The 15265-nt window shown below is 45.7% G+C and overlaps 1 protein-coding gene across 6 annotated transcripts in view; it reads left to right on the plus strand.

Annotated features, from left to right (window-relative positions):
• The window catches only part of REPS1 (RALBP1 associated Eps domain containing 1), a 748137-nt gene that overhangs the window by 710125 nt on the left and 22747 nt on the right, over nt 1-15265 (plus strand). For all 6 annotated transcript variants that reach the window (XM_069234311.1, XM_069234314.1, XM_069234310.1 and 3 more), the window contains one exon: nt 6316-6421. In XM_069234311.1, coding sequence (XP_069090412.1) covers nt 6316-6421 — 106 coding nt within the window. The remainder of the gene's footprint in view (nt 1-6315; nt 6422-15265) is intronic.

A 15265-nucleotide genomic window follows, 5' to 3' on the forward strand; every position in this document is an offset into this window, starting at 1 on the left:
CGGAGTTACTGTAATGTAGCTGGACATAGGTAGTGACCTATGTCCAGTGCATGCGTAAAATGACATCCCCGCACTCATGAAGTCTGGGACAATGTGTCTAGAGTTCATGGGGGCACCTCTGCTAGTGAAGGGGTTCCCTCACACACAGGTATTTTGCACCCTTGCACTGTGGGCTAGAAGGCCTACCATAGGGGTGACTTATAAGTGACCTAGTGTAGTGAAAAATGGCAGTGAAAGGGTGCTTGCACATTTCCACGCAGGCTACAATGGCAGTTCTGCAGATGCCTTTGCATGGGCTCCTTATGGGTGGCAAAATATATGCTGCAGCCCATAGGGCTGGGACCCCATTGCCCTGGGTACCTAGGTACCATATACTAGGGACTTACAAGGGGGCACCAGTGTGCCAATTGTGGGTGAAATACAGACTTTTGGGAGAGAGAGCATAATCACTGGATTTTGGTTAGCAGGATCCCAGTGAACACAGTCAGACACATTGACCTCAAGCAGGCCAGATGGCACCCCATCCTAGAAGTGACACCTGTTACTACTGTGAGATCTGGCTGGGGAAGGGACAGGGGTCTGACCCAATCACAGTTCGTTAACCACCACTGCTTATCTTATGCAGTTCCCTCCGAGATCTGGACCATGTTTGGGAGATTACCCTGATGCTGCATCCACTAGAATTTCAGGTCCCAGCGTAGAGCCCGCATATGCCAGTGGGCATTTGTCACAAGCATGATGCAGGAATCCACTACACTGGGATAATCTGCATTCGAATCTGCTAAGCACTGGCCAAACATCAGCCCCCTGTGGGTTTGCAAACTCATTCCTCCAGAGCTAAAGCTGCAACCACTGCATTAGCATGTGGATTTCTGGTCCAGGACATCTGCCAGACAACAATTTCGGCCACATTGCACACGTTCAAAAAACTGTACTGTCTAGACAGTCCGGTCCGTAGGGATGGGCACTTTGCCCGTTCAGTCCTGCAGGACTTCCTCACCTGAAATTAGTCCGCAGACCCACCTCCGGGGATAGTATTTCTTGGGTATCTATTCCAAAGTAAGGAATCTGCACCTAGAAGTCTCTATCGGATGAACAAGTTACTTACGTTCGGTAATGCCTTATCTGGTAGAGACTACATCTAGCCACAGATTCCTTACTAACGCACCCATCCTCCCCGCTCTGCAAACGGATTTCTAGGGACAGAGCTTATTCCCTTTCAGGCCCCTAGTTTATCACACCAGTGGTCGGTGGTGGTCGTGGCTGCGTGCTCCTCGCGTGGAAAGTCACAAAAAGAAACTAACATCACCATGCTAGGGTGGTGCCTATATGGGCACAGCGAACGTCACTTCCGGCATGGATGACGTTGAGCATAGCTGAACAGCACCACCTATCGGCGCATGGGTTACTGCTTGCGAAAAATCTTCCAGATACAGTCTGACAACTGATGATTATTCTAGGGTAAGCAATCTGCTACTAGATATAGTCTCTACCAGATAAAGCGTTACCGAAGGTAAGAAACTTGTTTGCATCGCCCATGGCCTTATTGCGTTTGCTAAAAGCCTACCTAACATCCTGAAAATCACCAGAGGAGAAAAAAAATGTCTATTCTGTAGCTGTATTAGTATTGTATTGGCAGCAACCCCCTTCAGTGCCATATGATACTGAAAGATGGCATTAGACGCAGAGGAGGCCGCCACTAATCTCAAGGGGAGGGGTAGGAGTCGGAGACGGAGGGGGGAAATAATACTAATAAACTATCTCCATCTCCGTCCCCTGCCGCCTCGCTCCTTTTCCCTCCATGTGCCAGTACAGGCTTCCCAGCAATCCTGGTGCTGCTTTCCTGCTAAACATAGCATGAAGGCATCGTCAGGACTGGTCTGAGTGGCAGTCACTACCGCTCAGACACAGCCTTGAGGTCTGTGCAGATTCTCCAGTCCGGATGTTAGACACAGCCAGGCTGGAGAACCTAAGTGTGCATGTGTGTTTGTCCGGCCTGAGACGGCCGGCCAAATACACATGCACACTTAGGGGCACACTCTCCTCCTCCTCTGGCCCATTGCCCTGCCCTTCCATGTACTGCTGGCTGTGCCAGCAGCTGAAAAATAAAATGATAGTGCAACTATCTTTTAATTTTTCATCTCCTGGCCCTTGGGTGGGGGGGGGGGGTGGGGGGGGGGGGGGGGGAATGACGCTCCTTCGCCATAGCAAAAGAGCCGCCCCTGATTACACATTGGCCGTTAATACGCATATTTTATAACGTGTTTCGCAGCACAGAAATCAGTGGTTTTCACACCCCTATTTCACAGGTATGGAAGGTTATTTCTCGGCTAGATCATCAAACCTGTGAAATATTGCTTGGCCAGGGACGTGGAATCCCCTTGAGGTGTGGGACAGGGAACCAGAGGTCTGCCCAGGCCACCCCTTCCCCTGCTGCAGCCTGCAAACCCTCCAAGTCCGTCGCCTCACGCCAATCCAGTTGGCGGCAGGATTCGCCATCTACTGCCCCACTGGGAATCCGTCACTACGGGCAGGTGGGTTTTGCAGATTGTTCAAAAGGGCTATTCCCTCCCCTTCGAATCTGCCTCACCAGCTATGCCTCCATCAATCAACAAACTTCCGGAGGCTCATTTGGTACTTCTCTGCCAGGAAGTCGCAGCTCTCTTGGCCAAGGGAGCCATAGAGAAGGTCCCTGGGCCAGAAGTAGGTCATGGTTGTTATTCTCGCTACTTTCTGGTGCCGAAAAATCAGCAAGGACTTGTGTCCTATCCTAGACCTTCGGGACCTCAACTACTTTCTCAAGAAGGAGAAATTCAAAATGCTCACCTTGGCTCAGGTCCTGTGTGCCTTAGACTCAGGAGACTGGATGGTAGCGTTGGACTTGCAGGACACTTATTTCCACATTCCCATCCTGTCTGCCCACAGACGTTACCTGCGATTCGGGGTATGTCACAAGCACTATCAGTTTATCATGCTTCCCTTCGGCCTTACCAGCTCCTCTCAGGTGTTCACGAAAGTGATGGCTGTGGTTGCAGCTCATCTACGCAGGTTAGGGGTCTCAGTCTTCCCCTACCTAGAAGACTGGCTGTTGAAGGCGCCTTCGCCCCTGACAGTGGTCTCCCACATTCACACTACGTCGAACCTCCTGCACATGCTGGGGTTCACTATCAATGTGCTGAAGTCACACCTGACTCCCTCTCAGATGCTCCTTTTCATCGGAACTGTTCTGAGCACAGTGCAGTTTCGGGCTTATCCTCCCGAAAAGCGAGTCCAAGATATTCAGGCTATGATTCCGATCTTTCAGCCTCTGTCTTGTGTTTCGGTGAGACTGACTCTGAGGTTGCTGGGCCTCATGGCCTCCTGCATCCTGCTAGTGACACATGCCAGATGGCAAATGTGGGCTCTGCAGTGGGACCTGAAGTTCCAGTGGGCGCAGCATCAAGGGAATTTCTCTGACATGGTCCAGATCTCGAAGGGGACTGCAAAAGACCTGCAGTGGTGGCTTTCAAATCTGCATTAGGTCCACAGCAGATCCCTCTCCCTTCCTCAGCCAGATCTATCCATAGTGACAGATGTGTTGCTTCTGGGTTGGGAGCGGCCACATGGGTGAGGCAGAGATCAGAGGCCTCCGGACTCCATATCAATCTTCTGGAGCTCCGGGCGATCAGGCTTGCATTGAAAGCATTTCTTCCCTCTCTCAAAGAGAAAGTAATGCAAGTGTTCACGGACAATACTACTGCCATGTGGTACTGCAACAGACAGGGTGGGGTAGGGCCTCTGGACATAGCTGGAACATCAGGGCATTACCCTGGTGATTCAACATCTGGCATGTTCTCTCAACGCCAGAGCGGATTAACTCCGCTGTCAATGCACAGCCGATCACAAATGGCGTCTCCATCCAGAGGTGGCGCAAGGTCCCTTTCAGCAGTGGGGAGAGCCTTGGTTAGAGCTGTTCGCCTCTGCAGAGAACGCACAATGTCAGCTGTTTTGCGCATTGGAGTTTCCAAGGCAACACTCGCTCTGAGACGCTTTTTATCTGGAGTGGAATTCCGGCCTCCTTTATGCCTATACCATTTCTGCCCAGAGTTCTCAAGAAAAGCAGGAACGACCCGGCCCACGTTAGCTTGGTGGCTCCGGACTGGGCCCGGAGAGTTTGGTATCCAGATCCATTGAGCATGGCCACCGATCCTCCACTCAGACTGCCTCTTCAGGCGGATCTTCTGTCCCAGCAATGGGTGGTGGTTCTCCACCCAAACCTGTCCAATCTCCACCTTTATGCATAGAGATTGAGCGGCGGCAGTTGACAACTTTTGATCTTTCACCCGAAGTCTGCGATGTTATCTGTGCAGCCAGGCATCCCTCCACCAAAACGGTATATGTCGTTGGCATAAAGTTGTAGCATAGTGTACCTACAAATCTGTGGATCCCCTCTCTGTTCCTCTATCTGAGGTTCTTTTGTTCATTTGCTCTTTGGCCCAGCAGGGCTCTGCTTTGGGCACCCTTAAAGGGTATTTATCGGCCATTTCGGCCTTTCGCAGGCTACCTGATCAGCCCTCACTCTTTAAATCTCCTAATGTGAATAGATTCCTTAAAGGTCTCACCCATTTATTTCCTCCCACTCCATTTATCATGCCTCAGTGGGACCTCAATCTTGTCCTTCCTTACTTGTGTACTCCCTTTGAGCTGATGCACAATTGCCCTTTATGGCTCCCCACTTTTAAGACTCGCAGAGTGAGTGAACTTAAAGCTCTTTCTTCCAAGCCTCCATTCTTGTCTGTGCAACCTGACAAAGTGGTGTTGCGCACTAAGTCTTCTTTACTTCCCAAGGTTGTTACGCCTTTTCATGTAGGCCAGTCCATCACCTTGCTTACTTTTTACGCACCCCCACATCCTTCCCATGAGGAGAAGAGACTCCACCGACTGGACCTAAAAAGAGCACTGGTGTTCCGGTGGACGATCAACTCTTAGTCGGGTATGTGGGTGTGAAGAAAGGGAAGGCGGTGCAAAAACATACCATCTCTTGATGGGTGGTACTTTGCATCAAGATTTGCTACGCTTTGGCCAAGAACCAACCCCCTGAGGGCTTGCACGCTCAATCCACCAGAGCAACTGCTGCTTCCACTGCGTTAGCACGCGAGTTCCTGTCCTGGATATCTGCCAGGCAGCTACATGGGCATCCCTGCACACGTTTGCTAAACATTACTGCCTGGACAGTCAGGTCCATCGGGATGGCTACTTTGGTAGTTTGGTCCTGCAGGATTTTCTAGTATGATTTTGGTTCACAGCCCAACTCCGAAGATGGCATTGCTAGGGTATCTATTCTAAGGTAAGGAATCTGCAACAAGAGGTCTCTATCAGATGTACAAGTTACTTACCTTCGGTAACAAAATATCTGGTAGAGACATATTCTAGTTGCAGATTCCTTACCGACACACCCATCCTCTCTGCTTGCGAACTGATTTCTAGGGACAGGGATTCCCCCTTCAGGTCCTTACCTCTGGCGTACCCATCTCAGTGTTCTTAGCGGCTCTGTGCTTTGGTGTGAAAATTTGTTAAAAGAAACTGACGTCACTGTGCTGAGGTGGCGTCTATGTACTACTCCCGCCGTCATCACGGTGACTACGATGCCAGCGGAGTCAACCGACACCACCTACTGATGAGCAAGGGTATTTCTCGAAGAAAAAAATCTCTTGATCCAGTCAGACGCTTGGGGGGGGAAATTCTAAGGTAAGGAATCTGAAACTAGAATGTCTCTACCAGATATTTTGTTACCGAAGGTAAGTAACTTGTACTTTAATACTGCATTTGCCACATGAGGGTTCCTTGCATTGTAAGCTACACACTTTAGTTTTTATTAGTTCATAGTTTTACTTTCTCAATCTAGGTGGTAGTTGGTTTGGATTAAACAGATTGATATCGCAGTATTTGTACATTACATTTTTTTTAGACAAATGAGTGCTAGATGTTTAATAGTGAATTGTATGGGTTGAATTTATTTTAGATGTATTTCTCTTTTTCACTTCTTATAGTTTTGTCGATTTCTGTTTTGCCCGTGTATCTAACAAACTTGTCATTGCTTTTTTGCACTACAGCCTGCTTACTTTTCCATTAGCTCTTATTGCTGCGTCTCTTTTCTCAAATAGAACTGCGTTTCTTTTTTATTGTATTGCTATCCTCCCTAATTTCTTTTGATTTACCTCCTCGTTTGACCACCTTTTGCTTCTGTTGTCTTTACTGTTTTCGTCTACCATACGTTTTTTATGCATAACGTTACACATGGTATCAAATATTTGATTTTACTCTTCTGCCTTTCAGGTCTGTTGGTAAGGACAAGAAATCCATTCAAGCTTCCATTAGAAGAAATAAAGAAACCAACACTGTGCTGGCCAGGTTAAATAGTGAATTACAACAGCAATTAAAGGTACTTCGGTTAACATAAGTGTATTTTCTAATGCCTGTAACTTAAAAATGTATTATGTTTTTATTTTGACATTTAAGTCTTTTTCGTGTGTAATAGTCCTGAAAATAACTTCTAGGAAAGTACCCATACCTGCCAGGGTAGTGTTAAGTTAATCATCCTGGCCCGGTATTGAAGTTGCCTTCATTGGGATACTGTGACAGATGGTGGTTGCTGGGTGACTTGTCCCTCCCACCACTTCAGCAATGGTTAAAAGAAAACAAAACTGTTTTATGTACAGTGGGTACACCTTGTTCAGTAGCCCTGGAGAGGGGCGAGCTGCAGGCCATTCGCAATTTGTAGTCACGGTTGGGCATCTGCATAAGTGTGTGCACCAGTACCAGCTTCCTGCCTCTGTCTTGGTCGCACCATTGGTCCTGCTGCCACTTCTGTTGTGGGCTCCCACCCCAGTCAGCAGTGGCAGGCAGCGACTAAACAGGCAATGCCACCTCAAAGCACCAGTACGCCCTTTCTAGGGTAACAATGCGCTTTATAACAAGCATTTGTTCATTCATTCATCCAAAGCTGGACTCTCCTGTCTGGCAATGTACAGACTCATGACTTGGACCTGCAGGCAGCTGCCTGCTCTGTTCAGTCCGGGCCCCTTTTAGTGCTGCCCCTTGTTCTGAGCCCTCTGCCAGCCAGTGCTGAGGTCTGTCACAAGGAGGGGCTCTTCCGTAGGAACGTCCATCGACTGTCTCTCTTTTCTCCTTTTACTAAATATTGTGAAACTGCTGCCCAGCCTAATGCCACTCTTGTTATCACCCCCCCAAGCATGAAAGACTGATGACTGAAGCATAAAGCCGTAACTTGCTTCTGCTCAAGAAAGTAATGGAATTTCCCACTCGTAATAACTCAGTTTTTCAGGGGGTGACAAGTCAGCATGTTTATTTTTACAGTTTTGCATAAACACTGTTCATGGTGATCCCTTAAAAGAGAAGCACCTGATCACTGCACAGTACATGTTTTATTTGAGAGATTTGCACTACTCCTAGTAGTACTTTACTCTGTATGTGAGGTAAATCTTGCACTTCTGTGCTGCACCACTGCATGCTCTACACGTGAGGGGAAACGTGCACTACTTTTGACTGCCTCTAGCGCGCTTGTTCTGTCATGTCCATTAGGAGCTTTTCTGCTGCCTGTTCCTTAGCTGCCCCTTCCTTACCTGCCCTGTCTGCAAGGTATGTGTTAGTAAGCAAGTCCCCTTTGGAAATATAGACTTCGGGTGGTGGAATAGAAGAGGCTAAGGGCACTGTTATAAAGTGTAATTGAATTGACAGAGTGGTAAACGCCCCACTAGCATTAGAGACAAGTTCAGAAACAGTAAACGAGTTGCCACCATGGACCGCTGAATGAAAGCAGTGTGCTGGAAAGACCCTGACAGCCTTGACCCCCGTTAGAAATTTGTTTTTTCAGGCAAAGAACGCCGGCAACAATGAGCTTGTGTTTGTTTCAGGGTGGATGGCTGTTGTCTTTTATATTGAAGAGAATAAAAGATCACAGTGGAGCAACACATTTGAATGATTACTTCCTTAATGACCTTTGTTGGTGCCCCTCCAACAGCAATTCAAAAATATTGGACCATTATTGGTTGCACTCTGGGAGCAGTGGGTGGCTGGTTTGGAAGCACGACATATTGTAATATTTGGGACAAGGGGGAGGTGCTGTTTGAGTACTTGGCTCACTGCTCTGATTGGATGATTTAGGCAGGGGTCGCTCTGGCTCCCAGAAACGCAGGGAGACGACTGAGATGCAGGCTCCAAGGACGGAGGCCTAGAACAGCAGCACTGGAACAGCGGATTTCCCTAATCTTGTCGGCCAACAGACAGGGTGAGGTCAAATAACGCTTGTTTTTCTTTGACTTATGCCTCGACTTACCCAATCGCCCCAAGTACTTGGAGTGGGTTGACGATGAGGGGAAACTTTGCGACTTATCCCAGGACTTTCTTCTTGACTGAAATCGGGACCTATGCGGAGCCGGACACCGGGCCGGCAAAGAGCTTTAGGGACTGCTCCCTCAATGCTTTCAGATTCATGGCCCAGCACTCAGCATGACTTCAGGTCATGGTTGCTCTCCAGACACACCACAGGCACACGAGGTGCGGATCCGTTACGGACATCACCTGATGTCAGGATCCACGGGCTTGAACCCGATCTTACACGAAGACACCCTTGATGCACCAGGAGTGTAGACACTGAAAAATATTCAACAAAAAGTTGAAAAGGACTATTCAAAAAACCTCGGAGTGATAGCTCTTCTTCAGATCAATGCTAGGCTGGCGTGGAAAGAAAAGAACTGACGTCAGCGCACCACGTTGGTGCCTATATAGGACCCATGAGGTCATATCCAGCGCGGACAACACAGATGACAGGCACAGAGCCAATAAACGCTACCTAACGGTATGCAAGGTTACTCGTAGAGAAAAGTCTCCAGATCCAGACCGACGCCTGGGAGAAATTCTAAGGTAAGGAATCTAAAACTAGATGTCTCTATCAGATCTGAGTTTTGAGAACTATTGCTTCTAAGCTAAATATTTGTATTTGAAATCCCTGTCTGTGCAAACTGTTGAATTCTTATTTCTAAATACTCCAGTGTATCCTGCACTCACCAGTATCCTGTTCAATTCCAGTTTTTCATACTCAATTTTTAGCACATAAGCATGGTTGATCTATAAAATACTGTGCTAAACTAAGGCATCCCTAATTATTTTCCTCCTCTTAATCTTTGGTTATGGCGTTCTCTGTAGAAATGTCTCTACATGTTCACCCCAAAATCTCGAATGTATTCAACCCTTACTTTATGAAATTTTGTTAACTAAGCTAAAGGAGATGACTTAATGTAAAATCCCTCTTTTTTTTTTTCCTCCTAAGCCTTTCAATATCTTCAATCATAAATCCACTGTTTAGCCTGTTAGATTGGAGGCCAGTAATAACTTTTGAAGTTAGACATGCTCCTACCTCTTTTATCAAGTGAAGTTTATATCGTTTTTTAATTATATACTATGGCCACTGGTCAAAGTAAGAACCTGCTGAAAACGCTGTGCCACTTGAAGGTGGTCTCAAGCTAGTTCCTGCTACCAATTGCCATGCCTCAGAGTACATGGCTAAAGACTGTGCGAAGTAGTATGAGCACAAAGGGACTGCCTTACTGCCATGCCTTCACTGAGGTCTTTGACAGGCTTTGCACAGTGGGGTTTTAGCTCATGGCATGACCTTCAACCCTGACCTGAACCCAGACCGTGCATTCCTACAGCCGACTGTGCACAACCTTTGTCCATGTGCATCGAAGCACTGCAATCAGCCTCTATCCTCTGTATCCTATCCTCTATCTATAGTGTTGAACACCACCTCTTCACCAGGCCCCAGAATCTGCTTAACACAACCACCAGCCAAAAGCCAAGTGCAGCACAATTTTTAGATACACGGATGCAGGGCCATTTAAGAGCAGAAAAAAATAAAAACAATGAAGACAACGTCGAATACACTCTACTTTTAACCAGTGTAGGTGTCTTTGACAAGAACTTACTTTTTCCTTGTATGCAATCAGTTTCAAAGTCTGGCTATAGACATTTTACATTCTGTAGACCTTTTGTAACCCATTTTTTTTAAATCTACATAAAATGAGCTCCCAGAGGATTATAACTTTCTCAGCTAATGCCATTGGCTGTTTGGTGTATTGTCAGCCTCCAAAGGAGTGCTAGCACTGACATGAATGAGGGACTATTTTATGTCTGAAAAGTACACTTAACTACCTCACTTTTGTCACATTCGCCACTCAGACTGGGAATGGGAGCCTGTGCATGTACTCTACCCAGCTGTTCTATACAGCAGGGTAGAGAACATGCAAAATGCGCATGTCTGCACACTGTGTGCTCATAGCCCTCCTTGGGCCCCCTCCCTCAAACCCAGCCCCGCCCTACAAGGAAAAATAAAATTACAACGTAATGTACGTTATCATTTTATTTTTCCTTTTTGGAAAAACCAGTGAGGCAATGTTCCTCCACATTAGCAGAGGAGCCACCCCTGGCTGGAACACAAATGAGAACCAGGCAAATGAGAATGATAAAGACAACCTTCCAATGGTAAGAAATGGGTGTGCTCCAAACCCCTCTGTGTGTTTGACAGCAACAATATACCTCAGCACATGCAGTGCTTGCACTGACGGCTAGGCACAACATAACAAGACATCCTTCCTCAGGGCTGTAAAACAAACATACTTAAAGTATACATAATTCTCATTTACTACATCTAAATATATGATCCCAGTAAATATTAGAGCCATACTAATATGACATCTAAAGCTTTGAGCTCAAGATGCTAATAGAAAACAGTGTCAAATTTCATCATTACACTTTTAAAGACATGTACACATGCATCTTCTCCCTGTGTATTTTTGGTTACTGCTAAAAACATAACAAAGCACCATCTAAAGACATTAAAAAGGAAAGGGAAGGACTGAACCCTGCCCCTTTTCCATAATGCTGCAGTAACTATCCAAATTACGACCAAGACCTAGGTATAGATAAACTGTGATCACTCCACAATGAAATATTTTAGTTCACATATATTTCCCCTACATGTCAATATCCTAGCATACATTTTACTAAACAGTTTTTCAATCTTAGCATAATATAAAAAAATATTTTTTCTCCCTGTCATGAACATTTTGAGGTTTTGTTAGCAATATAGGTTCAACGTGGTTTTAAATAACATACCTTACTCCAGTATTGGAACTTTCATAGATTCACATGCTTGAATCCTTCCCCATCGTCGAGATGGAAGTCCCCGGTGTAATACACAAGCTATGACCAATTGCATATTAAACATTAAATGCATTAGGCCTCTAACTTAGAAACATATCAGTCATTTTGTAAAAAAGGAACAAACTCCCAAAAAAACTAATCAGATCACACCACCCTCTAGAAACTCTCCTGTGAGGAGCTGTCTTCCCTCAGATTTTCCACTGCACGTCGAGTCTCCTCTGAGCTCTGCCCAGTTTTTTCTCAGGAAATATAAGGAGTCAGATTCCACCCTAAAGGCTAAAAAGAAAACTGTCTCTGAGCCCCCAACGCTACCTGTGCGGATTAAGCACACTTTAAAAAACCAGACTGTGCACCGTCAATTGCACCATCATTAACGGTATGCTCGACGGCTCACACCCTCACACATCTACTGTTGTCACCATATCCATGTCGATGGCAGCTTCAACAGACTCTTCATCGACGGTGCGCCCCATTTCATCACCGCGACTACAGTCCCCATCAAAAATGCTTATCTCATCGACGATGCGCTCGTCAACGCAACGCTCATTGACCGCTCCACCATCGAAGTCTTCACTGACGATAACTCCACCAACAACGCTCCCACTGTCAACGACACATCTGTCTATAGCACTTCTGTCAACAACGCCTTGTCGACGCCCCCACCGTTGACGGCAACTCACCTCTCATCGACGCTCAAGGAAACGCGTGCTAAGAGACAGAGACCATCTACATTGGCTCTTTTCTCGTTGACGGAACAGATTGGTCTGAAAAAGAGTACAAAGCATAGTTTAATCCCGTCACTTACGTCCCCAAGTAAGGTGTCAAGACTGCTGCCTTCACACCTTTTAGATGAAGATGACTCTGAGGATGATGGGCTACATGGGGCGGCCAGAAGTCCTTCTCAATTACGGGTCAAATGTCAGGAGTACTCAGATGATGGTGATAACGCTTATTATGACCAGCAATATTATGAGCAGCAACAGCCAAGGGCTGGTTTGTCTGCCTTCTGGCTTAGTGTCAGATTTACAAGCAATGTTGGCAGATTACAGGGAGCGTTTTCCACCAGTACCTGCATCGGAGCACTAACTGATGATTCCCGCCATACCATCGACCCCCCTCAACAGTTTCAACAGCAGCAGGTTGTAACTCCTCCTCGACCACGGGCTTCCCCCCAGTCTGTATCTGCACAAGTACCAACCTCTTCTGATGAAGAAGGTGAGGAGGGTGAAATCCATACACCACAGAATGAATGGGATGAGTATATAATTCCAGCACCTGCCTCTCCTGGAACACCTATAGTGGAATCTCCACCTGAAGATATTGGTGGCTTTCACAACCTGTGGGAAAAGACTGCCACTCGATTTGACTTATCGATGCCTGTGACTCAGCAAGACTGTTTCCTGTATGATTTCAAGGAACCTCACAGGAAAACAGTCAGGGCCAGTCCAATAATTTATGGTCCTATAATTGAACATGTTTGGAGTCAAGGTTTAAAGATGAGGAACCCTGCAACAGTACCTGCAGTGTTACCAAAATTGGAATAAAAAGTACAAGTCCACGGATGATGCTTTTGCCTGCCTAGCGGGTCATCTAAAACCGGACTCTGTCATTTCACAGGCAGCGCAACGGCGCTCCAGAAATCCTTCTACACGCTAACTACGCCACCAGATAAAGAAAGGAGATGCCTTGATAATATTGGAAAGCATTTTTCATCAATTTCCGCCATCGTTATGAGAGCTGCCAATTCCCTAGCGCTCCTGGGCAGATACGATTCACAGTTGTGACATGACTCAGTATTTGGAGGAACTTCCAGAAAGTGCCAAGATTGAGACAAAAAAGGTGGTAATGGAGGGACAACGTTCCTCTGTGGAAATTGACTGCGCACTTGACATCGCAAACCATGGGCTTTAGACTACTAGTTGGTTTGGCAGTTTTGAGGGGTCAAGGGTGGCTCAAAGCCACTAACTTCTGAGCTGAAGTCCAGACACAGATTTTAGATCTTTCCTATGGCAGAGAGAGGCGCTATTTGGGAAGCATGTTGATGAGGCGCTTCAGACCATAAAGTCAGTCACTGAGACTGCCAGATGGCTAGGCACTCTGCAGTATTAAAAAAATGCCTTTTCATGGAGCCAGGGCCAGATGGCATCCTTCATTTCGTGGAGGATACCAGCAGTACAGATTTCAATCATACTCCACCACTTTCCACACTACCAGGCCCCAATATCAGCAAAGGCAACCGCCGTCAGCGGCTTACCAGTAGACCTTCCCACAGAGGAAAACCTGGAAGGCAATCTAAAGAAGCTGCCCCTAGTCAATGACTGTCTTCATGTGCTGGCTACCTCCCATTCTTCCCCTTCAGTTTTTCAGGGAACATTAAAACACTATATTCATCGTTGGCGTCAGATAACCAAAGACAATTGGGTATTGGATGTAATACAATATGGCCACCTCCTAGAGTTTGTTCAGATACCCCCAATAACACCACTGCCCCAGGTTCGACATCTGCGTTTGCTTAGCTTATAAGTGGTGACCATGTTGACCAAAGAAGCAATAGAAGCTGTACCCTATTCCCAGAGGGGCAGATGCTTCTATTCCCCCTTCATCCTGATTCGGAAAAAATCTCATTTATGGCGGCCAATCCTAGACTTGCGAGAGCTAAACAAATACCTGAAAAAGCAAACATTTCTTATGGTCACATTGCAAATGTCCACTACTGGAGAACTACAGTTACAGGTAAGTAACTTATTTCATCACTATTTTTGTTTGTGCAGAAGGTTGACGTTTCCAATTACACTGCCTGCAAGTTCCCAACCGCATATATTCCCTTGTATTTTTCCTTCAGTCAAAGTATATTAATTCCTAAGAATGAATTGAAAATATGTGTACATAGTAACTGCCAGCAAAATGTTGTTGCATACACTCACAACCAAGGCCAAACTCAAAATTGTTTCTACCCAGACATGTTAAATTCACGTTCCTGATTGAAAGCAAAATGACAACAAAAAGCTTCTCTAGCTTGTGGTTTAATGTTAAAATGCATATGGAGCTAAAAGGTCAAAATAGGGATGTCAGTCCACAGTTTAAATTGCATAAATTAGTTAGTTCCCCACATAACATAATCCCAGTGGTTTAATAATTGAGAAATAGAGATAATTACAGCCTTGCCAGCATGCAGAACAAGGAAGGTCAAGAGGTGAAGACAAGGCAATAAATTAAACTACCTTCAACAAATATCCTCTAAATCTCATTTAGCCAAAAGGTTATTCAAGTTTTTAAATGAAAGAACCACTAACTTCATGACAGTTTGCTTACAAACATAAATAGCCAAATATATGATGTGAAAACTCACCCCTTTATAAACAAAAATAACTCACCAGTTCGAATCAAATAACAGCCATAATAAGCCACTCTGCAGCACTGCTTTTGTTTCCAAACACTTAGACAAATGCCATGATGAGTGGTCTTTGAATACGCTTCCAGGGTCACATGACTAGGACCCCTTAAAGTGAAATACACATGTCCTTGTTTAAAAAAAAAATCCAATCTCCAGTGACAAAACCCTAATTTAGCCTATCCCCAGTGGGTCTTTCCACATCATAATTTATTGGATGTCATATTTATAGTGACAAGAACTAATTCTACCCCTTGTCAGTCATAACAAAAATTTCCATTTCCTCCATAGTGGCTTAATCCAGTTCCAAATCAGAAAAGACCACAGAAAGATGTGATCCAAAAATCAAGTATAATCCCATGATTACTTTATACCTAATGTTGGACCGACTTGGATTATAAAGGACTTCTCCCAGTGACGTACCCAATCTTTAACTCACAAAAACATACAAGGTGACACGATAACCGTATGTCAGATTCTAACCCTATACTATTAAGGGAATCTAACTGGTGTTGCGGACGTTTAGCCCACTACTCCACGAAGTCCCCTAGTATTTATAGTCAGGTGAACAGTGACAAGTATGATTTAAAAGGAGATATTTGAGTGCCAAATAGGCTGTTCTATTTTACATGCTTCAAAATATTATTTGTACCT

Source organism: Pleurodeles waltl, chromosome 5 (assembly GCF_031143425.1).
Source record: "Pleurodeles waltl isolate 20211129_DDA chromosome 5, aPleWal1.hap1.20221129, whole genome shotgun sequence".
Taxonomy (NCBI): Eukaryota; Metazoa; Chordata; class Amphibia; order Caudata; family Salamandridae; genus Pleurodeles; species Pleurodeles waltl.